The sequence below is a fragment of the Anabrus simplex genome, chromosome 1 (assembly GCF_040414725.1).
Source record: "Anabrus simplex isolate iqAnaSimp1 chromosome 1, ASM4041472v1, whole genome shotgun sequence".
Lineage (NCBI taxonomy): Eukaryota > Metazoa > Arthropoda > Insecta > Orthoptera > Tettigoniidae > Anabrus > Anabrus simplex.
The window spans coordinates 33490759-33517884 of record NC_090265.1 but is presented as its reverse complement, the minus strand read 5'-3'; the positions used below and the strand labels follow the sequence as shown (position 1 = coordinate 33517884).

At 43.6% G+C, this 27126-nt stretch overlaps 1 protein-coding gene across 1 annotated transcript in view; it reads left to right on the top strand.

The window, feature by feature from the left end:
- The window catches only part of LOC136860408 (chaoptin), a 239596-nt gene that overhangs the window by 183354 nt on the left and 29116 nt on the right, over positions 1-27126 (top strand). The window contains exon 3 of the mRNA XM_068229947.1: positions 3366-3555. Coding sequence (XP_068086048.1) covers positions 3366-3555 — 190 coding nt within the window. The remainder of the gene's footprint in view (positions 1-3365; positions 3556-27126) is intronic.

The following is a 27126-nucleotide window of genomic DNA, read 5'->3' as shown; positions in this document are numbered from 1 at the left end:
TGTGGCGTGTAAGGAAGGATAGAATCAGAAATGAAACTATACGGGACTGCGTAAAGGATCCAAGGGTCATGAGAGAGGTAGTAATGAAATAGCTTATGGCTTTTAGTGCCGGGAGTGTCTGAGGACATGTTCGGCTCGCCAGATGCAGGTCTTTTGATTTGACTCCCTAGGCAACCTGCACAACGTGATGAGGATGAAATGATGATGAAGACGACACACACATCCAGCCCCCGTGCCAGCGAAATTAACCAATTATGGTTAAAATTCCCGACCCTGCCTGGAGTCCAATCCAGGACTCATGTGACTAAAGGCCAGCACGCTAATCATTTAGCCATGGAGCCGGACAGAGTGTCTCTTAGATATGCCTTCTTCCGCAAACAGAAGAAGAGGGAAGCCGCGTACTGGGTTATCTCGGATGTCAAAGAACTGGAGTTGGAGGACGACCTAGTATTCAGCAGAAATGAATGGAAAAGACGGATCTGAATCAACCACCCCGGGTGTCAGCACCACCAATCATACTGCAGAAGAAGAAGAAGAATAGCATCAACAAAGGTGGAGAGTCTTTGTGCAGATCTTTCGACTTGACGTCCATAGGCGACTTGTTCGTTTGTGGGGATGTAGCACTACAATGAATACACCCAGTTACGAGCGAGAGGAATTAAACAGTAAAAGTTAAAATCCCCGACACAGTCGGGAATCCAACTGGGGATCCCTGAGTGAAAGTCCGGCATACTAACAAGTTAGTTACGCAGCAGAACACTGTGTTAATAGTGGTACGAATTAAACACACTCGTTTGTATAGCTCTAATTTATTTCAGGATGACGGAATAAGCAGACACGGACACTCCACAGATTGCTGTCTGTTTGCAATTGTCTCACAGCAGGACTCCACCTGATCATTCTTTACCTCAAAAGAGCGATCATCTTTATTGACAGGCTTTACACTTCACTTTCGCTGGGCACGCTAAGTCACTTCACACACAGTAGCCGCACACAGACAGGTTTGAACACAGGGCTGCTGACCTCCACAATACACGACGACTGTTCCTTGGATCGACACAGGGAAGGTCTGCCACTCACACAGACAATTCACGAGGCCACTCCACACAGTGAACTACTTAACACTTAGAACAGCAATAACTCGACAGTGCTAACCAGCTCTACAATACTCCTCGCTACAACGACAGTTATCATTACTCCAACACTACTAACACCAAGTGTTCCATATACTGACTCCGAGGGAGTACGCACACACAGTACTCCACTCGGTACTTAAAGGCTGTACAGACACAGTATTCCACTCAGTAATCCAAGGCAGTACACACACAGTACTCCGCTCAGTGCACGACGATACTGCAACTCCGGTGAGACACTGACGACAATCAGCACTACTGCCGTCCCACACCCATTACTCACTGACTGACTTCTTTCTATATCCTGATGGTGGAGTCCTAGAATCTTCGGAGCTCGGTTACAGACAGAACATTCTTATTTCATGTTCGAGAAGGTGCACGGGGAAACCAGTCGAAAACATAATACAAGGAGAGGTCTCCAGCTTGACCTACTCATCCCTTCCAGGAAATACGGTAGCTGTTCCTTCCCTCACTCCAAAATTACTTTATGAACGAAAACACACGCTCAAGCCAAGCATTAGTCCCGGGGAGAAGCCAAACGAATTCAACTCCCGACGAAGAAGCAGATACAGCTACATTCTCAAAAACGTTTGACTTTCAAGTTATCATCCTCAGCTGAGGAATATTCGATATACGCTAATTCATAAAACAGACGTGTGTATAAAATCAAGGTATTTTTATTAACGTTCCATTGTAATTTTGATGAAATTTGGGGCATTTACATGTCCCGAAAAGCTCCTACCGAACACCGTGATAGAGGCTAGCATCTCTACTCATGGTGCAAGTTAACAAAACCCAGATATTTTCGTTACTTCTTTAACGTCATTCTAACATATCGAAGGTTTTCGGCGACGGGAGGATGGGAAAGGGCTAGAATTGAGAAGCTGTGCCCCTGCATTCGCCTGGTGTAAAAATGGAAAACAACAGGAAACCATGTTCAGAATTGCCGACTGTGGGATTCGAACCCACTATCTCTCGAATGCAAGTTCACAGCTGCACGAAAAACTCAGGAATGTCATGTTGTCGTAGGCATATCTCTGTACAACAAAATCAGACAGCTACAACCAAACTTTTTCAAGCAGCTTATTTATAATTATGTTTAACCTAGCAGGAAAACCTTTTTTTTTTTTTGCTAGGGGCTTTACGTCGCACCGACACAGATAGGTCTTATGGCGACGATGGGATAGGAAAGGCCTAGGAGTTGGAAGGAAGCGGCCGTGGCCTTAATTAAGGTACAGCCCCAGCATTTGCCTGGTGTGAAAATGGGAAACCACGGAAAACCATCTTCAGGGCTGCCGATAGTGGGATTCGAACCTACTATCTCCCGGATGCAAGCTCACAGCCGCGCGCCTCTACGCGCACGGCCAACTCGCCCGGTAGCAGGAAAACCAAAGTTGGTTTCAGATTTGTGATATGAGATTCCTCTTCTTTCTAAATTCACTAGCTTGTCAACTATTACTAGAATTACAATTACTAGAATTGATTATTTTTAATACCGAGTTTTGCACCAATGTGGTGTCTTTTCGGCTTTAATGTTTGATAGAACTAGGTAGATCCATTCGGCTTGTTTAATAAAAAGTAAGCGTCAAACCTTCGACCAATTATGTTTGTGGACACCTGGACTTGACAGCTCCATTGTTTTCCTCGGACAAACGCACGTGAAATGTACAAAACCACTTGCTTCTCCTCTATGACTAGATCCCGCAGAGTTAACACTGTATAGGCGACTTGCGCGTTTGAGAGGATATGACCCTACGCAAGATGATTTCTAACGTTCACTACGACACACACAACCAATCTCTCCCCTCTCCCCGACCCATCGGAATTAAGCAATTAAGGTTAAAATCTCCGGGCCTGCTTCGAATCGAACACGGAAGCCCTTGGACCAAACGCCAGCACGCTAACTATTTAGCGATGGAGCCGGACTTGTAGCCAGTAATAGGTTGGAATACAAATTAATCTGGTTGTTGGTAAGAGTCGTAATGTAGCGAGAATAACATAAATTCTAGGGGTTCTGATGGGTCGTACCCCTAATGTTTATGCAAAACTCAAAGCATGACCGTTATGCAGGCTAAAGTATACTCACTTCGGGCTCTATTTATGACTTTGTGACGTGCCGTAGAACATGTCTGAACGTGTGATATGTTAAAAATATATTTTTGTAGCTATTTTTTAAATTTTAGTCACTCTTTAGAAGCAATTTCTATATGATCAATTCCTTCTTGTTTGCAGGTTACTCCAAGGACTCCAAGACACGCTTCAGGAGTTACTGCTGGCGGACAATCTCTTGGGAGACAACTTAAACCCCATCTTCTCGAGCAGCGAGTTTCATGGTCTCGGCCAGCTCCGAGTCTTGGATTTGAGCGGCAACCTTATTAAGGGCATAGAGGAGGGCATACTTAAGGGCTGCGCCAGCCTGCAGGTAAGTGTATCGCCAAGTTAATTTGAAAAATCTAGAATGAAACACTAGAGATATTGTTCACTCCCTGACGGAAGGGTTGTGGTCTGTAGAGGCTGACAGTGACCTAGCTACCGTGCAGGTAGTAATATAAGGTGTGGATGGATGGTCGGACAATGTTACCTAGCAACCGTGCAGGTAGTGATGTAAGGTGTGGATGGATGGTCAGACAATGTTACCTAGCAACCGTGCAGGTAGTAATGTAAGGTATGGATGGATGGTCAGACAATGTTACCTAGCAACCGTGCAGGCAGTGATGTAAGGTATGGATGGATGGCCAGACAATGTTACCTAGCAACCGTGCAGGTAGTGATGTAAGGTATGGATGGATGGTCAGACAATGTTACTTAGCAACCGTGCAGGTAGTAATGTAAGGTATGGATGGATGGTCAGACAATGTTACCTAGCAACCGTGCAGGCAGTGATGTAAGGTGTGGATGGATGGTCAGACAATGTTACTTAGCAACCGTGCAGGAAGTAATATAAGGTGTGGATGGATGGTCGGACAATGTTACCTAGCAACCGTGCAGGTAGTAATGTAAGGTATGGATGGATGGTCAGACAATGTTACCTAGCAACCGTGCAGGTAGTAATATAAGGTGTGGATGGATGGTCGGACAATGTTACCTAGCAACCGTGCAGGTAGTGATGTAAGGTATGGATGGATGGTCAGACAATGTTACCTAGCAACCGTGCCGGCAGTGATGTAAGGTGTGGATGGATGGTCAGACAATGTTACCTAGCAACCGTGCAGGCAGTGATGTAAGGTATGGATGGATGGCCAGACAATGTTACCTAGCAACCGTGCAGGTAGTGATGTAAGGTATGGATGGATGATCAGACAATGTTACCTAGCAACCGTGCAGGTAGTGATGTAAGGTATGGATGGATGGATGGATGGATGGATGGATGGATGGATGGATGGATGGATGGATGGATGGATGGATGGATGGATGGATGGATGGATGGATGGTCAGACAATGTTACCTAGCAACCGTGCCGGCTGTGTCTTATGGCTGGTTGTCATCTGAAATTAGCAGCGTTGATGGATGGCCATGATCTGGAGACATATTCATGATCATTTAATTTTCGCAAACGGGAAAAGTGGTTTCTTTTTTTTAATCAGTTATCAGTCAATCATCAATGATCGACATTCACAGCTGTCGCCCAGACAGTGGATTCTCTATCAACTGTATACCTAGTCTTTTCTTAAATTATTTCAAAGAAGTTGGAAATGTATCGAAATTCATTTCATTGATGAATTATTCCAATCCCCTATAAAAGTATATTTGACCTACTTTGTCTTCTTGAATTCCAACTTTATCTCCATATTATGATCTTTCCTACTTTTAAAAACTCCACTCAAGCGTATTCTTCTACTTATATCATTCCACGCCACCTTACCACTGGCAGCACGAAGCATACCGCTTAGTAGAGGAGCTCGTCTCCTTACCGCCAAGTCTTCCCAGCCGAAAGTTTGCAACATTTTCATAACCCTACTCTTTTTTCGGAAAACGCCAAGAAAAATTCGAGCCGGTTTCCTCGGATCTTTTTCAATTCTCATATCACGTAATCCTGGTAAGAATCCCATACACTAGAAACATACATGCCCTCTCCTTTATCTACTTACTACAACCCCTAAATACTTTCATAACCGTTTGAAGAGATCTATAACCTTTATTCACAATCCCGTTTATATTATTATTCCAATAAAGATATGTCCTTATATTAACACCTAGGTACTTATAATGAACCCCGTGAGCGTTCAACATCGACTGAAGAAATGGGACAATATCTTAGATTGGGAATGAGACGTCCTGGTAATTCAGTTCCAACTTAGTTGTTCCTTCCCACCAAAACATTGACGGCAGCGATTAATGTTTCTCATCAGTGCAATGTCCAACTTTCTTCCCCACAAGTTTTTCTTGACAATACGCAGATCAAGTTGCGCCACAACCGATTCTGCGTGCTTGCAAGTCAAAGGCCGAATGATTTCTGGTAGATAGGGAGGTGTGCCGTTGCCATTCTGGTAAAAGCTGGAATTGTAATATTGAATAAGAAGGGGTGGGTATCAGCTACTTCCTTATCGTGTCGCCGATTGCTGGACTTCCGAAGGCGGGAAAATGAAGGGGTTGTTGTCCGTCTTGGAATGTGAGCAGTACAAATTGTTAAGAAAAATAGTAGACAGAAAATGCAAAGCGATATTTTTTTAAAAACTTTAGAATGAGTTCTTGGTTTAAGGTACTTACAGGGGTTAGATAAAGCTGTAATATTACACTTTCTTTTGTTCGTAATTTACATGGACCATCTACTGAAAGATACAAAATTGTAGGGAGGGATTCCGTTAGGTGGAAATGTAGTAAGCAGTTTGGCCTATGCTGATGATTTGGCCTTAATGGGAGATTGTGCTGAAAGTTTGGAACTTGAAAATAGGTGCAATGAATATGACGTGACAGATAGCCTTCCCGAGACTAAACTTATATCTGTAGGGAAGAAATCTAAGAGAACTGAATGTCAGGTTGGGAATACAAAGCTGGAACAGGTAGGTCATTTCAAGTATTTAGGATGTGTATTCTCCCAGGATGGTAGTACAGTGAGTGAGCTTGACTCAAGGTGCAGCGAAGCCATTGCAGTGAGTTCACAGTTGCGATGAAGAGTATGTTGTAAGAAGGTAGTCAGCTCCCGGACGAAACTATCTTTACAACGGTCTGTTTGCAAACCAACTTTGCTTTACAGGAGTGAAAGCTGGTGGATTCAGGATATGATATCTATAGGTATGTTAGAAGTAACAGGCATGGAAGTAGCGAGAATGATTGCTGGTACAAACAGATGGGAATAATGTCAGGAGAGTACTCGGAATGAGGAGGTAAAGGCTAAGTTAGGAATGAACTCGATGGATGAAGCTGTACGCATAAACCGGCTTCGGTGGTTGGGTCACGTGAGTCGAATGGAGGAGGATAGGTTACCTAGGAGAATAATGACTCTGTATGGAGGGTAAGAGTAGTAGAAGGAGACGAAGACGACGATGGTTAGACCCAGTTTCTAACGATTTAAAGATAGAGGTATAGAACTAAACGAGGACACAGAACTAGTTACAAATAGAGGATTGTGGTAGCGGTTAGTAAAGGCTTGCAGACTGAATGCTGAGAGGCATAACAGTCTATAATGAAGATGTGTGCATGTTTAAAATGGGTTCTAACGTTAAAACTGGCCTTTTTAGGCATTGTAGAACATCTTTATTTAGACATAATTAAGTTTGCAAAGCTAAATACTTCCTCAAACACGTATGTATTAAAGGAAAGGTGTTAGCATCAGTTCCGCTCTCTATTTATCAGTCGTCGGCCCCACGGTCTGGGGGTGGTAGCATGTCTGCCTCTCACCCGGAGGTCCCGGATTCGATTCCCGGCCAGGTCAAGTATTTTTACCTAGTTCTAAGGGCTGGCTTGAGGTTCATTCAGCCTACGTTATTACAGCTGAGCTATTGACGGTGAGATGGCAGCCCCGGTCTAAAAAGTCAAGAATGATAGCGAAGAGGATTCATCGTGCTGACCACACTTCACCTCGAGCTGAGCAGCGGTCGCTTGACAGACAAGGTCCGTCAGGGTGGTAGCACAATGGGAATTTTTAATATCAGTAGAGCCCGGATTTGTATGCAGTAATAGGTGTAGTCTGTCCTGCACTACGGTTATGCTATGAGTTTTGCATAAACATTAGGGGTGCGGCCCGTTAGAACGCCTAGAATTTATGTTAGCCTCGCTACACAAGAGAAGAGCGGGTAGATAACCTGTTACTGCATCAACTTCTCGTGGGCTGTCGACTCTCAAGTCCTCACGGCCAAGGACTTCGTGTAATTCAAGCAGGAAGACTCACGCCACTTAGTGACAGGAAGTCGGTGGACTTATGGCTTACAAACTTCCGACATAGAATGCAGGCGTAGTAAAACCACTGATCGTGACGTACACCTGTAACACTAACTCGTTGTGGACGACTTGCCTCTCGAAACATTCCTTCGCGCGTCTCAAATGGAGCGAAACAGAAGTCGGGATTGGAATTACGTCTTTGTCCATCGTAGGCCAAAAAAGATCTGCCGTCCTCTGCCATGTTTACTAAAACTAAAAAGAAACAACTTATTTCACTATTTATTGCTAGGGGCTTTACGTCGCACCGACACAGATAGGTCTTATGGCGACGATGGGATAGGAAAGGCCTAGGAGTTGGAAGGAAGCGGCCGTGGCCTTAATTAAGGTACAGCCCCAGCATTTGCCTGGTGTGAAAATGGGAAACCACGGAAAACCATCTTCAGGGCTGCCGATAGTGGGATTCGAACCTACTATCTCCCGGGTGCAAGCTCACAGCCGCGCGCCTCTACGCGCACGGCCAACTCGCCCGGTTATTTCACTATTAGATAGATAGATAGATAGATAGATAGATAGATAGATAGATAGATAGATAGAGAGATCCAAGGATATATTATATTATTAGAAATATAGATAGATAGATAGATAGATAGATAGATCGAAGGGTAGATTATATAATTAGAAATAGTGGTAGATAGATAGATATAGATAGAAAGATAGATAGATAAACAGGTTTATTTATTTATTTATTTATTTATTTATTTATTTATTTATTTATTTATTTATTTATTTATTTATTTATTTAAGCAACCAAAGCAACGAGATGCCGAATTACAGATTTCCGCAGTGAAAAAAATATATGTACAATAGAGTGGCACAATGCAAACTTTAAAACTATTAATGAAAGAGCAACGATAAAAAATTAACTAATGACAAAACTAGTGGAAGAAAATTAAGAACTAACATGAGAAATGTAGGGAAATAACTATACAAATACCGGGTGAGTTGGCCGTGAGGTTAAGGGCGCGACTGTGAGCTTGCATCCGCGAGATAGTGGGTTCGAATCCCACTGTCGGCAGCCCTGAAGATGGTTTTCCATGGTTTCACATTTTCACACCAGGCAAATGCTGGGGCTATACCTTAATTAAGACCACGGCCGCTTCCTTCCAACTCCTAGGCCTTTAATCTCCCGTCGTCGCCATAAGACCTATCTGGGTCGGTGCGACGTAAAGCCACCAGCAAAAACAAAACAAAAATATAAAAATAATGGCGAATGATAAGTACGAAAATGTTAAAGATTGAAAGTTAAACGAAGAACATGTAGAGGAACAGTAAGAAAAATACTGACATTACACAAGTAACGGTATAGTACATTAATAAATAAATGTTACATTATGTACAAGAAAGGAAAAAGCAATGAGAAGAGAAAAAAAGAATATGAAGGGAAGGATCTACGTTAAGTTCTATGGCCGTATTTAAGGAATCGGAAAAATATTCAAGATAATCGGCAAAGGCCTGGCAATCAACACAATCTGGGCTTTTGCAGCATAGCTGGATATCCGCGACGTTAGTGTCTTGGCGGATACAAACTGTGTATAGCAGTGCGGATAATTATTCTGATAATTTCTAAATAATGAAGTGTATAGATTTTCAATCAGGTATACTATTTTTTCTTGTGGTTAGGCGACCCTTGACAGTGGTATGGGAGAATAGTGATATATAAATAGCCTTGAGACCATAAAGTTGTAAATTTGACCTAAGCCTAACTGGCTCCTTCCCACAATTAGTTGAAGGAAAGAACAAAGGTCAATACGTCGGTAGTTGTCGCAAGAGAAAATCCCTCATAACCCTGTGACTGTAGGGGTTCTGATGCCAGGTGTCAGGCCTATTGTGTTATGTTAACAGGTCTATCAGTTTCAATACCTTGCGTGTAATATACTCTACTTAAATATCTACAATATCCGCGGATATCCATTCGCGGTTGCGGATAAAGGAAATGCGGATAATATTTTGTATATCGGTGCAGGGCTCTAACCATAGCCTGACACCGATGTGAAATCCTTGAATAATCAGTTAATCGCACCACTCTTGGATGACCTTTCCAAGGACACATCTGAAGAGTAGAGATGATAGACCATCGCCTTGCCTAACTCCTGTCTTGATTTCAAAGGGTCTGAAATCTCTGCACTTTCGAAGTGGTGTTGCTCAATGTTCGCCAAATTCCTCTAAAATTCCGATCAGCGTAGTACGATGTATCTAGGCATATGCTATTTTGAAGTCTGTGAATGTCACCACAAATTCTGTATTCCTGAGTTTCAAACATGAAAGGATGGATTTGAGTTTCAAGATTGGTTCGATGCAAGAACGCCCTTTCCTGAAACCTCCTTGATCTTCTCTTCTTATTCTTATTATTATACCACTGCTTTTTCCACATCTGTGTGATCCCGAGTGCGAACTGTATCGCACATCTGGACTTGGCCCTGTTTTATGACCGGATGCCTTTCCCGACACCAACCCTATATGGAGGGATGTAATCACTATTTCGTGTTCTTGTGGTGGTTGGTAGTGTAGTGTGTTGTCTGAGTATGAAGAGGAAAGTGTTAGGACAAACACAAAAAGCCAGTCCCCGAGCCAGAAGAATTAATCAGACGCTATTAAAAGCCGCGACCCGGCCGGGAATCGAAGCCGGGACCCTCTGAACAGACGGCCTCAACGCTGCCCATTCAGCCAAGGAGTTGGACTGAAACCTCCTTGATATTCACCGATTAATGGTTCCGCTTGTTCTTCTGACCTCATTTGAAGGGCTTTTGACTTGAATGTTTTCAGCAGGAGAGATACATCGAGTGTAGTTATTCACGTCTGTTTTATCGCCTTTCTTATGAAGGGGGCGAATCAAAGCTGAAGTTCAGTCATTCGGAAGTATCTGTTTCCCAAATCTCGCAGATAATTTCCGTTAGTTTATCCAGACATTTGTCATCTGCATAATTTCAAGGTTCAGCCATTATAAAGTCCACGGCTGGCGCCTTATTGTCTTTAAGTGACTGAATAATATGTTCGAGTTCTTCTTTCGTTGGTGGTGATGAATCGGGATGAATCCGCACAACGTCTTCAAAAGGAAATGTGGAATTTGGAGCTTTACAGTTCAAAAGAGATGCAAAATAATTCGCCAGAATTTGGCAATCGACCTTATCACTGTGAGCCATTTTACAGTTGGCGCTTCTGAATTGTAGGCTTGGAGGATTGTATTTATTGAGATTGCTCTTATAAGTTCTATAGAAATTTAGAGTATTGGTTTTCTGGAAGTCTTGTTCAATTTGTGATAGTTTTATCCTGTCAGACTTACGTTGTAGCTTTCTGGCGTTCAGGAACTTTGTCCTGTTAATATTAATATATAATTATATATACACTGACTGACAGAGCAAATGCAACACCAAGAAGGAGTGGTCAGAACTTTATGCCAATTGCAGGGTAGACTGACGTCACTGAGGTATGCTCATGATGTGAAATGCGCCGCTGTGCTGCGCACGTAGCGAACGATAAATGGGACACGGCGTTGGCGAATGGCCCACTTCGTACCGTGATTTCTCAGCCGACAGTCATTGTAGAACGTGTTGTCGTGTGCCACAGGACACGTGTATAGCTAAGAATGCCAGGCCGCCGTCAACGGAGGCATTTCCAGCAGACAGACGACTTTACGAGGGGTATGGTGATCGGGCTGAGAAGGGCAGGTTGGTCGCTTCGTCAAATCGCAGCCGATACCCATAGGGATGTGTCCACGGTGCAGCGCCTGTGGCGAAGATGGTTGGCGCAGGGACATGTGGCACGTGCGAGGGGTCCAGGCGCAGCCCCAGTGACGTCAGCACGCGAGGATCGGCGCATCCGCCGCCAAGCGGTGGCAGCCCCGCACGCCACGTCAACCGCCATTCTTCAGCATGTGCAAGACACCCTGGCTGTTCCAATATCGACCAGAACAATTTCCCGTCGATTGGTTGAAGGAGGCCTGCACTCCCGGCGTCCGCTCAGAAGACTACCATTGACTCCACAGCATAGACGTGCACGCCTGGCATGGTGCCGGGCTAGAGCGACTTGGATGAGGGAATGGCGGAACGTCGTGTTCTCCTATGAGTCACGCTTCTGTTCTGTCAGTGATAGTCACCGCAGACGAGTGTGGCGTCGGCGTGGAGAAAGGTCAAATCCGGCAGTAACTGTGGAGCGCCCTACCGCTAGACAACGCGGCATCATGGTTTGGGGCGCTATTGCGTATGATTCCACGTCACCTCTAGTGCGTATTCAAGGCACGTGCAGCATGTGCTGCGGCCGGTGGCACTCCCGTACCTTCAGGGGCTGCCCAATGCTCTGTTTCAGCAGGATAATGCCCGCCCACACACTGCTCGCATCTCCCAACAGGCTCTACGAGGTGTACAGATGCTTCCGTGGCCAGCGTACTCTCCGGATCTCTCACCAATCGAACACGTGTGGGATCTCATTGGACGCCGTTTGCAAACTCTGCCCCAGCCTCGTACGGACGACCAACTGTGCCAAATGGTTGACAGATAATGGAGAACCATCCCTCAGGACACCATCCGCACTCTTATTGACTCTGTACCTCGACGTGTTTCTGCGTGCATCGCCGCTCGCGGTGGTCCTACATCCTACTGAGTCGATGCCGTGCGCATTGTGTAACCTGCATATCGGTTTGAAATAAACATCAATTATTCTTCCGTGCTGACTCTGTTTTTTCCCCAACTTTCATCCCTTTCGAACCACTCCTCCTTGGTGTTGCATTTGCTCTGTCAGTCAGTGTAATAATATTATTTGAAAAGTGGTACGAGGGCTGAAACGGTCAGCCTGCGGAGGTCAACTGAGTAGAGGTTGGTTCGATCGATTCCCACCCCAACCATCCTCGAAGTTGATTCCTGTGGTTTTCCACTTCTCCTCCAGTCAAATGTCGGGATGGTACCTAACTTAAGGCCACGAACTTCTAATCTTTCCATCCCCCTCCCTCACGAGGCTCCTGTTCAGTATAGTAGGTGACGCCACCGGGGCGAGATACTGTTCCTCCTCCTCCCCAGTTGTATGCTCCGACCCAAAGTCTCACGCTCCAGGACACTGTCCTTGCGGTGGTAGAGGTGGGATCCCTCGCTTAGTCTGAGGGAAAAATCAACTCTGGAGGCTAAATGGATTAAGAAAGAAAGAAAATATTATGTATTTAAATTATTTGTTCTTAAAAAAGTTTTATAATGATTTTTCTCCTTGTCCTAATAATTTAAATAATATCTTCTATTACAGCCCCTTATTTCCAAGATTTATTAATATTGTTTCGTTAGGTTATCCTTATCAGTGTCAGTCGATATGGAAAGAGAAGGGCGAATGAGAGCGTCATATTTTAGTGGATTTGAAACTGAAATGCTCACTGACTTGAGACGACTTCTTGGCGAAACTAGATTTATTTCTACGAGGAGGGAACTCGACGTAACAAGGACGCCACAGTCTCCTTCTCCAACCGAAACCTGTTTTGAGACGAGTCCGTCCAATCTTGAATTGGATTGCCGCTGTCTGTTTCTTTCTGTTCATCATCCTCAAGCAGTGGCGGCTCGTGACAAAATTTTTAGGGGGTTCACAACAACATTTTTGTTCATGTCTCAAATCAGCAAGAAAGTAACATAGGTACATAAATCACTTCACCAAATGTTCCTTGTACGGTTCCTTTTTCACAAATAATATGGTAGAACCCCTGTAACCGAGGATAAATTTTATACTGGACTAATCTGTTAGTGTAGAACAAAAGTAAAATTCATAATCAATTTAGTACACTGCGGATATTGAAGGATGCGAGCACTATTCTTGGTTTTTAAATAGCACGAAGTTCACCTAGGTACGACGAGAAGCATGGAAATAATGTGTGCCGCATTTACCGGTCGAATTTTTTAAAATATTTGTTTCCGAATTGACCCCAATAGTCTCCACATTATCTCGGTTAATCAGGGTTCTGCTCTATCACATGTTAATTTTTTCTCGTCTTGGAAATTACAGACAACACTAGCGTAGGGAATTCAATACTCGCGTTTTTTGTGTGCATGAAACTTTTCATGTTAATTTATTTTTGCACTCAAATGAGCAATGTCTGTGCACCCAGCTAAATTCCATACACTTCTTTCTTTGTTGAACAATAAACAGGGCAAACAAAAAGGCGCACTCCTAGACCACCATCCACAGAGCCACTTGCGTGTTTAGTACATTTCTCTCTTAAACTCACGCCTATAGTCGCGTTTGTCAGTTTTTGTAAGGTTCTCAATAATCAAATCTGGTCTGACCGGTTCAAGCCTTATAATTTCTAACTTCCCCTGATAGGTTAATATTTCTTTCTTAATCTGTTTACCCTCCAGGGTTGGTTTTTCCCTCGGATTCAGCGAGCGATCCCACCTCTACCGCCTTCAAGGGCAGTGTTCTGGAGCGTGAGACATTAGGTCGGGGGATACAACTGGGGAGGATAACCAGTACCTAGCCCAGGCGGCCTCACCTACTATGCTGAACAGGGGCCTTAGTGGGCGATGGGAAAATTGGAAGGGATAGACAAGGAAGACGGAAGGAAGCGGCCGTGGCCTTAAGTTAGGTACCATCCCGGCATTTGCCTGGAGAAGAAGTTGAAAAGCATTTTGAGGATGGCTGAGGTGGGAATCGAACCCACCTCTACTCAGTTGACCTCCAGAAGCTGAGTGGACCCAGTTCCAGCCCTCGTACCACTCTTCAAATTTCGTGGCAGAGCCGGGAATCGAACCGGGCCTCCGGCGGTAACAGCTATTCACACTAACCACTAGGGCCTACACCACATAGGCGGACGGTTAATATTTCGCTGGTTAAAATTAACTGAACTGAATTCATTTCCTCTTACACAAAGAATACCATGGTTACAAACCATACAAACAGAGAAGCAAAACACAACACTCAAATAAATTTCAATTGAAAAGATTTTCCAGTCACAAGGTAAAGCAAACTTCTTCCCGCAATTGTGAACACCTGTTCACGAGCTAGAAAATGCCTATTCAGAATTACTAGCGAAATCTGCCGTTAATGTAATGCAATAGTATCTCCTGCGGGGCTGTGGCTAACAGTAATAGGGGAGGAGGCGGCCACTTGTGGTCAACTGTAATACTGCCACTGGTTTGAGGATTGCTCAAGACGGCAAAGCACGTACCTTACCGTGCTCCTCGCTAGTGGGAATATCAGTGCATAAACCATGACGTCATCTGCTTTGCGCATGCGTATAGTCTTCAGCACAATAGCGCATTACCCAGTGTGCTCGCTGCACTGTCAGTCACAACGAACAACTGTCGGTGTAACGGAGCTTCCATCTAATAAGTCGAATGCTTTCGATCGATTGTTGAAATCAGGTCGAAAGAAAGGAAAGTTTTAAATTATCCATGAATGCGTAAAGTTGTATTAAAACTGGGTGTTCACGTGCTCCTGTGCTCCTAAGAGCCCACCGCCACTGTCCTCAAGATACTGTAGATATACGTGATGTGGTGCCGAATACATTTTAACACAAAGATCACGGCGCTTCGTATGTACACAATTTACAACTTACTCGCGAGGTTAGCTGCAAAACCATCAAAGTCATCTCCATACAGGCCCTGGGATGGGGGTGGAAGCAGGGTTGCCAGACGTCCCGGATTTTACGGGACAGAACCGTATTCGTGTTAAATGTCCCGCGTCCCGGACAGTTCACATTCGGTACGGCAATTGTCCCCTATTTTAAACTTCGAGATAAATATGCCAATGTTTATACCTTTGATAAGTTGGCCTACCAAGAACTTTTCTTCTTTCTTTCAAAGAGGATAGATTTCTTCACTCCTTAGTTTCTGTATCTGGCGTAAGTTCGTAGATTTTTAAAATTATTTTTTATTTTATTGTTTGCAGGCACGGTCGAATAAGACGCGTAATAGCGGACAGCCACCTGAGGTAGTCCTAGTCCACCCCACTGTCAGCTGTGAGGAATATTATGTTCTGTTGACTTGATTAGGTCTGAGCTGTTCATTTCTGTAATTTTTTCTTCAGTGTCATGCAGAGATTTTTACGCAATTGCTAAGAATGACAAAAACTGTTTACAGCACTTCAGAGAAATTAAGGTATATTGAATATGCAAGAACTGGTATAAACTAAGTATTTCTTTCTATGTGTTTTACGTCGCAGCGACAGAGGCAGGTCTTGCGGTGACGATGGTATAGCAAAGGGCCAGGACTGGAATCGACCGTGGCCTCAAAACAGGCTGCAGCCCCAGCATTTGCCTGGTGTAAAATGGGAAACCACGGGAAACCACGGGAAACCACCTCTAGGGCTGTCAACTGTGGGGTTCGAACATCGTCTCCCGAATACAAGCTCATAGCTACATGACCCAAACCGCGCGGCCAACTTGTTCGATACTGTAAGTTGCAGTCTGTGTATAAACGTTAAGGCGTGCATTAATAAACTGCACAATAATAAGCGTACGATTTTGAAACGAAGTTTATACCTTGCCGGTCTAGAAAGCCAAGAATAACGGCCGAGAGGATTCGTCGTGCTGACCACAGGACACCTCGTAATCTGCAGGTCTTTCGCGCTGAGCAGTAGTCGCTTGGTAGGCCATGGTACTTCGGGGCTGTTGCGCCATGGGGTTGGGTTTGGTTTGCTTTATAACATGTAGAATACGAGCCCGTTATTTCCTCGATCGCACATCTGTCCCGTATTTTGATTTCAAATATCTGAGAACCCTGGGTGGAAGCTAAATGCTTCCACTATCCGTAACCTCGGCACTTGATGGGGCAGAATGGTTAGCTCTACGCCCGGCCGCATTTGTCCCCAGGAATTAACCTGGTACTCATTTTTGGTGTAGGCTGATTGAACCTCAGGGCCATGTGCACCTCTGGAAGTGGAAATCTCATTTCCTAAATTTTTCGACTTCCTGGCGGGGGATCGAACCCATGTCCTTCCGGGTGATCGAGCACGCCTTTACCGCGTAGATCAGGCAGCCCCTGTAACCGCTCGCTCACGACCGGTAAAATTTTAACCGTGGCAAAAGGCAAAAATGTCAAAACCGAGCTTGATGCGACAGAAATTCAACTTAAATGTGGTGAGCTATCCATTTTACCACGGTAAAGTTGCCACCGTCCATCTCTGTGGTGTAGTGGTTAGTGTGGTTAGCTGCCATCCCCGGAGGCCCGGGTTCGATTCCTGGCTCTGCCAAGAAATTTGAAAAGTGATACGACGGCTGGAACTGGGTCCACTCAGCCTCGGGAGGTCAACTGAGTAGAGGGCGGTTCGATTCCACCTCAGCCATCTTCGAAGTGGTTTTCCGTGGTTTCCTACTTCTCCGCCAGACAAATGCTGGGATGGTACCTAACTTAAGACCACGGCTACTTCCTTACCTCTTCCTTCCATATCCCTTTCTATTCAGTCCCTGTTCAGCGTAGCAGGTGAGGTCGCCTGGGCGAGGAACTGGTTCTCCTTCCCAGTTGTACCCCAGACCCAAAGTCTCACGCTCCAGGACACTGCCCTGGAGGCGGGAGAGGTGGGATCCCTCGCTAAGTCCGAGGGAAAAACCAACCCTAGAGGGTTAATTGTTTAAGAAAGACAAAAGAAAGTTGCCACCGAGGGTGACGCCCCCGGGCATTAGACTTCCCTTTTTATATGTCCTAGATTTCGACCTGACGTAACGACCCTAAGTGCGTCTCAACGTAGGATTGTATCACTGAATCGAGTATGTCATGCTCAATTTAAATCGGCATCATTTGAGTCTTTAAAGAAAGCATTTAGAGAGAGAAGTGAGCCACGTGCTGACACGCTAAGAGACAGACTTCCGTCCTGCTTCTCCGTTTAGCCCAAGGCGGTAATGCGTGAAGACTCGTGATATGCCACGTCCTGTCGGAAATGGCGACCACATTCCAGCCGCGTCCTTGTGCAGCCTTGATCTACCTTGGGCTGGGAGCGTTCGCTCTGTCTCTCGGAGGCGTAGGAATCAGTCATCGAAACAGAACAACAGGATGTGCCGTATTCTGCTTGGTGAAGGATTAACAGTTGCTTTTTGAGTTGATCACAAGTCCCCGTTCTTCTATCACACCGTATTTATTTATTTATTTATTTATTTATTTATTTATTTATTTATTTATTTATTTATTTATTTATTCTTTCTTTCTTTCTTAATGTGTTTCCCCTCCAGGGTCGGTTTTTGCCTTGGACTCAGCGAGGGATCACAGCTCTACCGCCTCAAGGGCAGTGTCTTGGAGCGTGGGACTTTGGGTTGGGGGATACAACTGGGGAGAGAGCCAGTACCTCTTCCCGGTGGCCTCACCTGCTGTGCTGAACAGGGGCCTTGTGAAGGGTTGGGAAGAATGGAAGGGATAGAAAAGGAAGTGGGAAGGAAGTGGCCGTGGCCGAAAGTTAGGTACCAACCCAGCATTTGCCTGGAGGACAAGTGGGGAAACAACTTAAAACCACTTCCAGGATGGCTGATGTGTGGATCTAACCAACATCTACTCAGTTGAGCTCCCAAGGCTGAGTGGACCCTGCTCCAGCCCTTGCACCACTTTTCAAATTTCGTGGCAGAGCCGGGAATCGAACCCGGGCCTCCGGGGTGACAGCTAATTACGCTTACCACTACTCCAGAGAGGCGGGTTATTTATTTATTTATTTATTTATTTATTTATTTTTGTGACTTTAAAGCTTTTCTGTCTGTGGATCGAAAACACTAAGTTAATTATTATGGTTCGGAAGTTTATGACCTAAACAAGTACAAAATATGCAAGGAAATATATCTTTAAAAAAACTAAATATGACCTAAAAATGTAAAATATGACTTGAAACATTTTAGGGATAGGTAGCAAGTATTAGAATATTACAAACATTAAACGCGTCAAAAAGTGAGGTGCGATAATACAGCAGACATATGTATCATGCAGACTGGCAGGTGCGTTAAAACTTTATACATTCATTCAGTACCATGGCAGTGAGGCAGAGGTCTCATTCTGTTTTCCTAAAGAAAGGCCGAAAGAAAAATCGCAGTATTAGCGTACTTTTTGGTATCTGTCGGCGTACGTTCGGCGAGCATCACTTTTTCGGTACAATGTCTTCTAAACCTGCTACCTATCTCTTCCGCGAAAAGAAAATACTTCTACTATAGTATTTTGAAATCCCGTGTTTGAAATGCGATGCACATTACATGTGGCTTGTTAAAAACGAAGCCTCAATTTAAACAAAAATGCTCAAAATAGGCATATAATCAAAATTGAGCAGAATATGATCAAAGCAATAAAACGCCGAAATATGCATTTATATGCAACATCAAATTGCTTTCAACGAGGTCAGGAATCCATCATTCAGACTTGTTTTTCAGATTTCGGGTAAGATGACCTCAGGAATTAAACATGACTTTTCCTTAACATCCGAACCTTATTGATTATAAAATATATAACACTATAACATACCTGTAAGAATCACATTATTAAACCAGAAATGTTCGACTCGTTAGCTGAATGGTCAGCGTACTGGCCTTCGGTTCAGAGGGTCCCGGGTTCGATTCCCGGCCGGGTCGGGGGTTTTAACCTTCATTGGTTAATTCCAGTGGCCCGGGGGCTGGGTGTTCGTGCTGTCCCCAACATCCCTGGAACTCACACACCACACATAACACTATCCTCCACCACAATAACACGCAGTTACCTACACATGGCAGATGCCGCCCACCCTCACCGGAGAATCTGCCTTACAAGGGCTGCACCCGGCTAGAAATAGCCACACGAAATTAATTAACCAGAAATGACTTGTTTCATTCTACAGGAACATCCTGAGCTTCTATCAATCACTCCATGGGACCTTACTTGGTTAATTCGGATGGCACGGTACGAGGACTCTCTCTCTCTCTCTCTCTCTCTCTCTCTCTCTGTGTGTGTGTGTGTGTGTGTGTGTGTGTGTGTGTGTGTGTGTGTGTGTGTGTGTGTGTCGTCTTCACCATTAGGCGTCATCATAGGTAGTGCCCCATCCTCACAGACGTGCAGATCGCCTATAAGGCGTGAATGCGAGAGACCTGCATGAGGCCACTCGCCATTAATTTCACTTTAAATCATGCGCATGTACAGGGTGGTTAGCAGTAGCGGCGATTGGGGATTAGAAGTGGGGTGGCAAAAAAAAAATATACAGACAACAGAAAATCGCCGAGTTGAGGGATATAGCGGACCGGCGGAGGGGGGGGGGGTGTTATACACATCAAAACTAAACAAAAAAGCTACAAAATGGTAAGATTTGATGCTTTTTGAGCGAATTTCGACAGAAAGGTAAAGTTGATAGTTTACTAACTTAAGTGCGGCAAAAATATTTTTTTTGAGATTTTGATTCAATACTGTACTTTCACCAAAGAAACAATATTACACACGTATTACAATTAAATAGAAGTACGGTGTGATTATACAATTAAAAAATCATTTTGTATTTGACTACACACTAAGAAGCTAACAGACAATGTTAAAGAGACAGCCAGACTGACGAATGCACGCGGCAACAAGGTGAATCATACCCGTGTGCACGACCTTGAACAAAAAATATACCCCTGTTACCCTTCCTCATAGCATTTTGCGAAGTCTCCACTACTTGCTGTGGCGCTATACAAATCGGTTAGCCACTACGAACGACATTTTGTGCGTATTTTCAACAATAATTTTGTTAATAATTTGCACAAATTGTTTTTAATAATACTCCTGTAATTCCTAGTTTCAGCCGGCTAAAATGGAATAAAAATGTAATGTTTTCTCTATAAAGTGGGGGGCAACTGCACCCCTCCCCCTCTCGCCCCCCTTTGTCGCCGCTACTGGTGGTTGGAATCAACGTGAGCCGAGTATATGAGCGTCAGAACGTTGGTCATACTGGTAATTAATTTGAAATAAATACATCGATATTTTGCGCCATTGTCAATATATCACCTGCTGTAGTCAGCCAATCAGATCGCTTCGCGGGTGAATTCAAATGGTCTTTACGAGGCGGAGTTGCTAAATCTTCGCGTAGCTTATGACCGGCTTGAGAGCGCTAATAGAAGAAATAAAACTGCTTCACGGGAGGGAATTGAACAAGGACCTCCCCGCTGGTCGGCTCGCCCCATCTGTCTGTCTGTTAGGTCATCAGCCCAGAGGCTGGTTGGATCCTCAAACAGCATCACCAAAAGCTATGCAGTTATAGGGAAACCACAAAAACCAATGGCAGTACCAAAGTGAAACGTACTAGGCAAGATGAGAAGTGAGGTAGTTTGCCATTGCTTTCCTCACTGGGCCAGACAGTGCTATTGTAGCACAACTAACCCTATGAGGAACACCTTTCATGACACTCAGACATACAGGTTGTGCTCTGAATTTCATTAATCAGCACCACCCATACCCCAGCAGCTTCCATATTGTCACAGCCATGGATGAGACTGGGACTTCAGTGGAAGCTACACTTTGCTCTGGCGTGTGCCAAGAGATGGATGCAAAAGTACTGTAACCATCAAGAAATGACAGCAGCTCGCCCCATAGCAAGCACACTACGGTGGCATGGCTTAAAACCCCCGGTGTGTTAGAGTTTGATGCTCATTTCTCGACATGGCTCTCAAGCCCGACCAAGCCGCGAGCAGATTTAGCAACACCGCCTCGCAAAGCCCATTCGAATTCGCCCGCGAAGCGATCTGATTGGCTGACTAAAGCCAAATACAGTAGAGATAATACGCGACACTGAGCGAGATATCGAGGGACAGCTACTGGAGCTCACTCTAGCGGATAGACCTGAACAGTACTGATTCTCTCATAAGAGCGCGTGTATTTTTGTGTGGAGTTTTTGGTGTCATTTATGCGTTTTCAGTGAGTTGACATAAATAAATAGTAGTGTGTGTCATTCCTTGATATCTCCTCTCAACATGAGGGGAAAGGTATGTGTTGTGTTTGGCTGCAGTAATTACGAAGTAGAGAAAAATACGCGGTCGTTCTTCAGGTTCCCTCGTGACAAGAACATGTAAGTAATATTGTGTTTGCATATATATTGTTCCATTGACAGAGATTTTTATAGTACTTCATAATCTTCTGACCTGCTCGACCCATATTTTAACTGGCATAAAATGTAATACGCATATTTTATTCTATAGTGCAGCAGTTAACCCTCAATACCGATGTGTTGTTGTAGGTGTGATCTGTGGGTTTTGAAATGTCACAGAAGCGATTTGGATAAGGTGAACAAGAAAGAAGGGACGTTACGCTTATATAAGAATTATAAGATCTGTTCAGATCATTTCTAGGCCAGCGATTTTAGAAATCCTCGACAATACAGCCAAGGGTATATTACATTTTTGCTCTAATTGTACGTAAATATTCCTTAAAGCATCACTATCGACAACATTTTCATACTTTTCTTTCTTTATCCCTCTTCTCAGATTAAAGCCGGGATTTTATAGATTATCTTTCCGTTAGTAGGCTTCATGTTAGGAGGAAAATTGTCCAGCTATTAAATGTCAATTCGCCGGGCTGAGTTGCTCAGACGGTTAAGGCGCTGGCCTTCTGACCCCAACTTGACAGGTTCGATCCTGGCTCAGTCCGGTGGTATTTGAAGGTGCTCAAATAGGTCAGCCTCGTGTCGGTAGATTTATTGGCACGTAAAATAACTCCTGCGGGACTAAATTCCGGCACCTCGGCGTCTCCGAAAACCGTAAAAGAGTAGTTAGTGGGACGTAAAACAAAAAACATTATTATTATTATTATTATTATTATTATTATTATTATTATTATTATTATTATTATTATTATTAAATGTTAATTCATTGCATCACATGTGTAAGGAATATCTTTCTGTTAGTAGGCTTCATGTTAAGATGAAAATTGTTCAGCTATTAAATGTTAATTCATTGCATCATATGTGTAAGGAATGTGCCGATATTTTTATTGACAAGTGTCTTAATGTGATGATACAATGTTTTTAAATGAGAAAAAGGACAAATCCAACCGTAAGAGTTCAGGCAGGAATGCTAAAGCTAAAAAAGTAATGCATAAATGAAAGATCAAGCCATTTCACACCAGTCCATTTCACTTCTTGTTTATATGTCTAATTTCAGTCTTTGAATAAAAACCTTTTAAATAATTCTTCATTCATTTATCCAGAATTGCTTTAGCAACTTCGAAGTTAATATCTCAATAACACTTTCTTTCCAGACATAATTTATTTATCTATTTCCGTATATACATTTCCATTGATATTTGAATTTAGCGCGATTTGTTCAGGTCAAGTCACTAGGAGCGCCACCGTCGAATTGTCTCCCATTTTGGCAAGGCGAAATCCGTAAGTGTCGCGTATTATCTCTACTGTATTTGCTAAAGCAGCTGATAAAATGACAACGGCGCGAGATATCGACGTAAATTTTCAAATTACCTACCAGTATGACCAACGCTCTAACGCCCTTACACTCGGTTCACATTGTTTTCCACCATCCTGCATGTTATGTAAACGTGTGAATTGGTGATGTTAACTGGGACACATTATGGCTTTACTAGTCCTCCACTATCATCTTTGTAACTTTGACAACGTTTCCTATACTTAAACATAGCAAACACGACCGGGACAAGGGAACAGGTTTCAGTCCACACGTAGTCGATGAAAAAATGGCGTTTAGTGCCGAGAGTGCCCGAGGACATGTTCGGCTCGCCAGGTGCAGGTCTTTTGATTTGACGCCATAGGCGACTTGCGCGTCGTGATGAAGATGAAATGATGATGAAGATGAAATGATGATGAAGACGATACACACACCTAGTCCCCGTGCCAGAGAAATTAACCAATTAAGGATAAAATTCTCGACCCTGCCTGGAATCGAACCCGGGGCCCCTGTGACCAAAGACCAGCATGCTAACCATATAGCGATGGAGCCGGATGTAGTCTATGGAGATAACGAACGACTAGTATTTTCTTTGGTGATGTAAACAGGCAAACGTGGTAGTTTAAAAATGCTATTTGAAGAAATGTGAGTGAATGTATCCTATAATCATCCACACATAAAATAAACGTGTAAGACTCTCCGAACACAGGTGTGTCGCTGAAAGGCTGAAAATAATGTGTGTTTGTTTTCCTCCCCTTAAAATTGTATGTAAAATTTAAACAATATTGGAAATATATGCGTTTGTCTGCCTCGTAATGTTGGGAATACTTTCATTTGAGGGATAGGGTGTCGCACAAAATGTTAAAGACGTCAACATGGAAAAAGTTTGGAAAAGACATGACGGAGCGGGCTTGCATGTCAGGTGGAAGGTTCAAATCCGGGGCAGAGATTACAAATGTTTGAAATATTTGTTTAATACGTACCGTACGCAAGTTCAATACCCGCTTCAGTGCAAATTGTGTGCGAATGAATGTGTTTGTGCTCCTAAGAAGGGCCGATTAGTTACCAGGTCGGACACATACAGACCGGAAATAATAGGAACACAACTGCCTTGACAATGTTGTATCACAGCAAATGCTCGATGTGATGACCGTTCTGGTTTATGCACATTCGGGCCCGGTGTCCAGTAGATCGCCTTGCGCTCTGAAGCATTCCAGGTGTAATTGCTCGGCAGGCGGCCGTGATGAGTTGCAGATGACACTGTTGTCATAGCAGATGATTTACCCACCCTTCAGTGCGTGATAAATTGCTTAGTTCAGTATAGTGAAGAGTTTGGCCTATATGTTAACCCTTCCAAAACAAAAATGATGGTGTTTTCTGAACAGTCAATACGAGCAAATCTCACAATGAAAGGTCATATAGCAGAGCAGGTGTCTTCCTTCAAATACTTGCGCATCATGCTGAACGACCAATATGATTCCAAAAGAGAAATAACATCTAAAATTGAGCAGGCCAGGAAACAATACATTACCATGAAGAAATTCTTTGTAAGGTCAGAATCCGCATGATCCGCTGCTACATATTCCCTATTCTCCTATGAGGATGTGAAAGCTGGATCCTGGATCCAAGCACTGAAAACGTATAGATACCTTTGAAATATATCTGTTTCGCCGTCTCTTGCTCATACCTTGGATATTGAAATTTTCCAATGTCGAGGACCTTCATTGGATAAAAAAGCCGAAAGAACCGTTTCATATTATAAAACAAAGGAAAACATAATACTTAGAGCATGTTATGAGGGGGTGAGCGGTATCGATTATTACATATAATTATTGAAGGGATGATACAAGGGTAACAGTTCGTTAGTAGACGGAGAAATTAATGGCTAAAGGACATTCGAAGATTGCACAGAGATGTACATCAGAAGAAGCTTTTCATGTTGCTTGGTCAAGATTGCCGGCCCCGTGGTGTAGGGGTAGCGTGCCTGCCTATTACCCGGAGGCCCCGGGCTCGATTCCCGGCCAAGTCAGGGATTTTTACCTGGACCAGAGGGCTGGTTCAAGGTCCACTCAGCCTACGTGATTAGAATCGAGGAGCTATCTGACGGTGAGATAGCGGCCTCGGTCTAGGAAGCCAAGAATAACGGCCGAGAGGATTCGACGTGTTGACCACACGACACCTCGTAATCTGCAGGCCTTCGGGCTGAGCAGCGGTCGCTTGGTAGGCCAAGGCCCTTCAAGGGCTGTAGTGCCATGGGGTTTGTTTGTTTTGATTTGTCAAAATCAGACCATGCTACGTGGTCTGCCAACCTCGGTATGGAGACGGCGTTTAAAAAAAAGAAGAAGAAGAAATAACTTGCTTTTCTAGACCAGGGCCACTATTTCACTGTCAGGTAGCTCCTTGATTGTTTTTATGTACAGTGGGCTAAGTGAGCATCGAACTAGCCCTCAGATCCGGGTAAATTGGAATTGGAACCAAGGCCTCTGGGCAAGGGTCAGGCTGATCCGTGGGGCCAGCTCGGTTGTCCATATGCAACAAAGTTGATGGGTTTTCTACGGCTGTGTGGGAAGGGTGCGATGGTGGCCGCCCTGCTGTTTACCGACAAGCGGCACGCAGGAAGTATGGCAACCATAGTGAGACTCACCCTGTATTATCAAAATAAATAATCTATTTTCTTTTCTCTTACTAAAAGCCTTTATTTAACAATCTAATCAGTACACAATTTTTCACCGAATAGTACTAGTTTCAGCCAATGTGATGGCCATCCTCAGGTAGTCACAACAAGACATTCTTAGATAAGGCCATAGTAACATTCAAAATATCTTAATAAAACAAGTCGAATTGGATTAAATCTCAAGAAACTAGGACCATAGATGATCACAAAAACACATTAATATATGCACATTCAAAATGTTTATTACAGTCTGTATCTAAAACTTAACACTTAATGAGATAAAAGGTGAGAGTAATACCATTGTCTGTTGGTACTCTAAAAAGAGTGATAACACCACAATTCGTAAGGTTCCTGCAGTGAAGTACCTAGGGGAGTGGATTTCAGCAACCGAGGATGAGACATTAGCAATAGATACCAGATGCACCAAGTTGGAAAGGTTCTACCATACCTGTAAGAGCATCTATACATCCAAGTGCCTCTCTAAGAACCTTAAACTCCAACATTACATTTCAGTAGTAAGACCGTCCGTACTGTACGCCTCTGAGTGTCTTCTGATGAACAGAAAAGGTCCACTGAGGAAGCTAGAGCTCAAGGAACGAAAAATACTAAGAAGGATTTTAGGACCAATAAGAGAAGGGAATGGTACTTATAGGATAAGGCACAACAAAGAGATCTATGACCATCAAGAAGACATAGTTACATCCACGAGGAAGAGGCTATTGACTTTCTATGGGCATTTGACTTGTATGAGTACTTACAGACTTACCAGCAAGATCTTTACCACTACAGGCAGAGGGAAAGCGTCCAAAAATAAATGGATCACCACAGTGAAGTCCGACTTAGAACAGCTGGGGATTTCAGAACAAACCATACAGGATCGTGTATTATTTCGGCAGTTGACCTTTCAAGGTGTCTTTCCAGAGTCTTTCACCAGCAGACAGAGTACAGGCACCACCCGACTGAAGTGGACCGAGGAAAGGAAACAAGCACACAGCCAGAAGATGAAAGCTTTCTGGGCAAAGAAAAAACAGAATTTCCATACAAGGAGTTGAAACGAGCTCCGTGGTCCTCAGTAGGCCCAAACGACAAGAAGAAGAAGAAGAAGATGGTCAGTTTTGCTTTCTAGGATATTTTATCATCCCAGAGTAGATTTCTCATTTGAAAATAAAATTGAGAAGCTTTCTGAGTCCTGTTAAGTATTTCTTGGTTTACTGTGTTATCTTTTGAAATGAAACTTCCAAGGTATTTGAAGTTAGACAGGAAAATGTTCGAACCTGTGCCTTTCCTGTTGATAGTCATTTCAACAACTACACAAAATGTTTTTAAACCGTTTATATACACGTTATTCATTGTGTGTGTGTTTTATGATCATTTATAGTCCCTAACTTATTGGGATCCAACTCCATTAAACTGTCATTTTATCTCATCAAGTGTTAAGTATTAGATACAGACTGTAATAAACATTTTGAATGTGCATATGCTATGTGTTTTCGTGATCATCTATGGTCTTAGCTTCTTGGGATTTAAACCCATTCGACTTGCTTTGTTAAGATATTTGGAATGTTACTATACCCTTGTCTGTTGTGAATACCTGAGAATGGTCGTCATATCAGCCGAAACTAGTACTCTACTATTCGGTGAAAAATTGTGTATTCAATCAG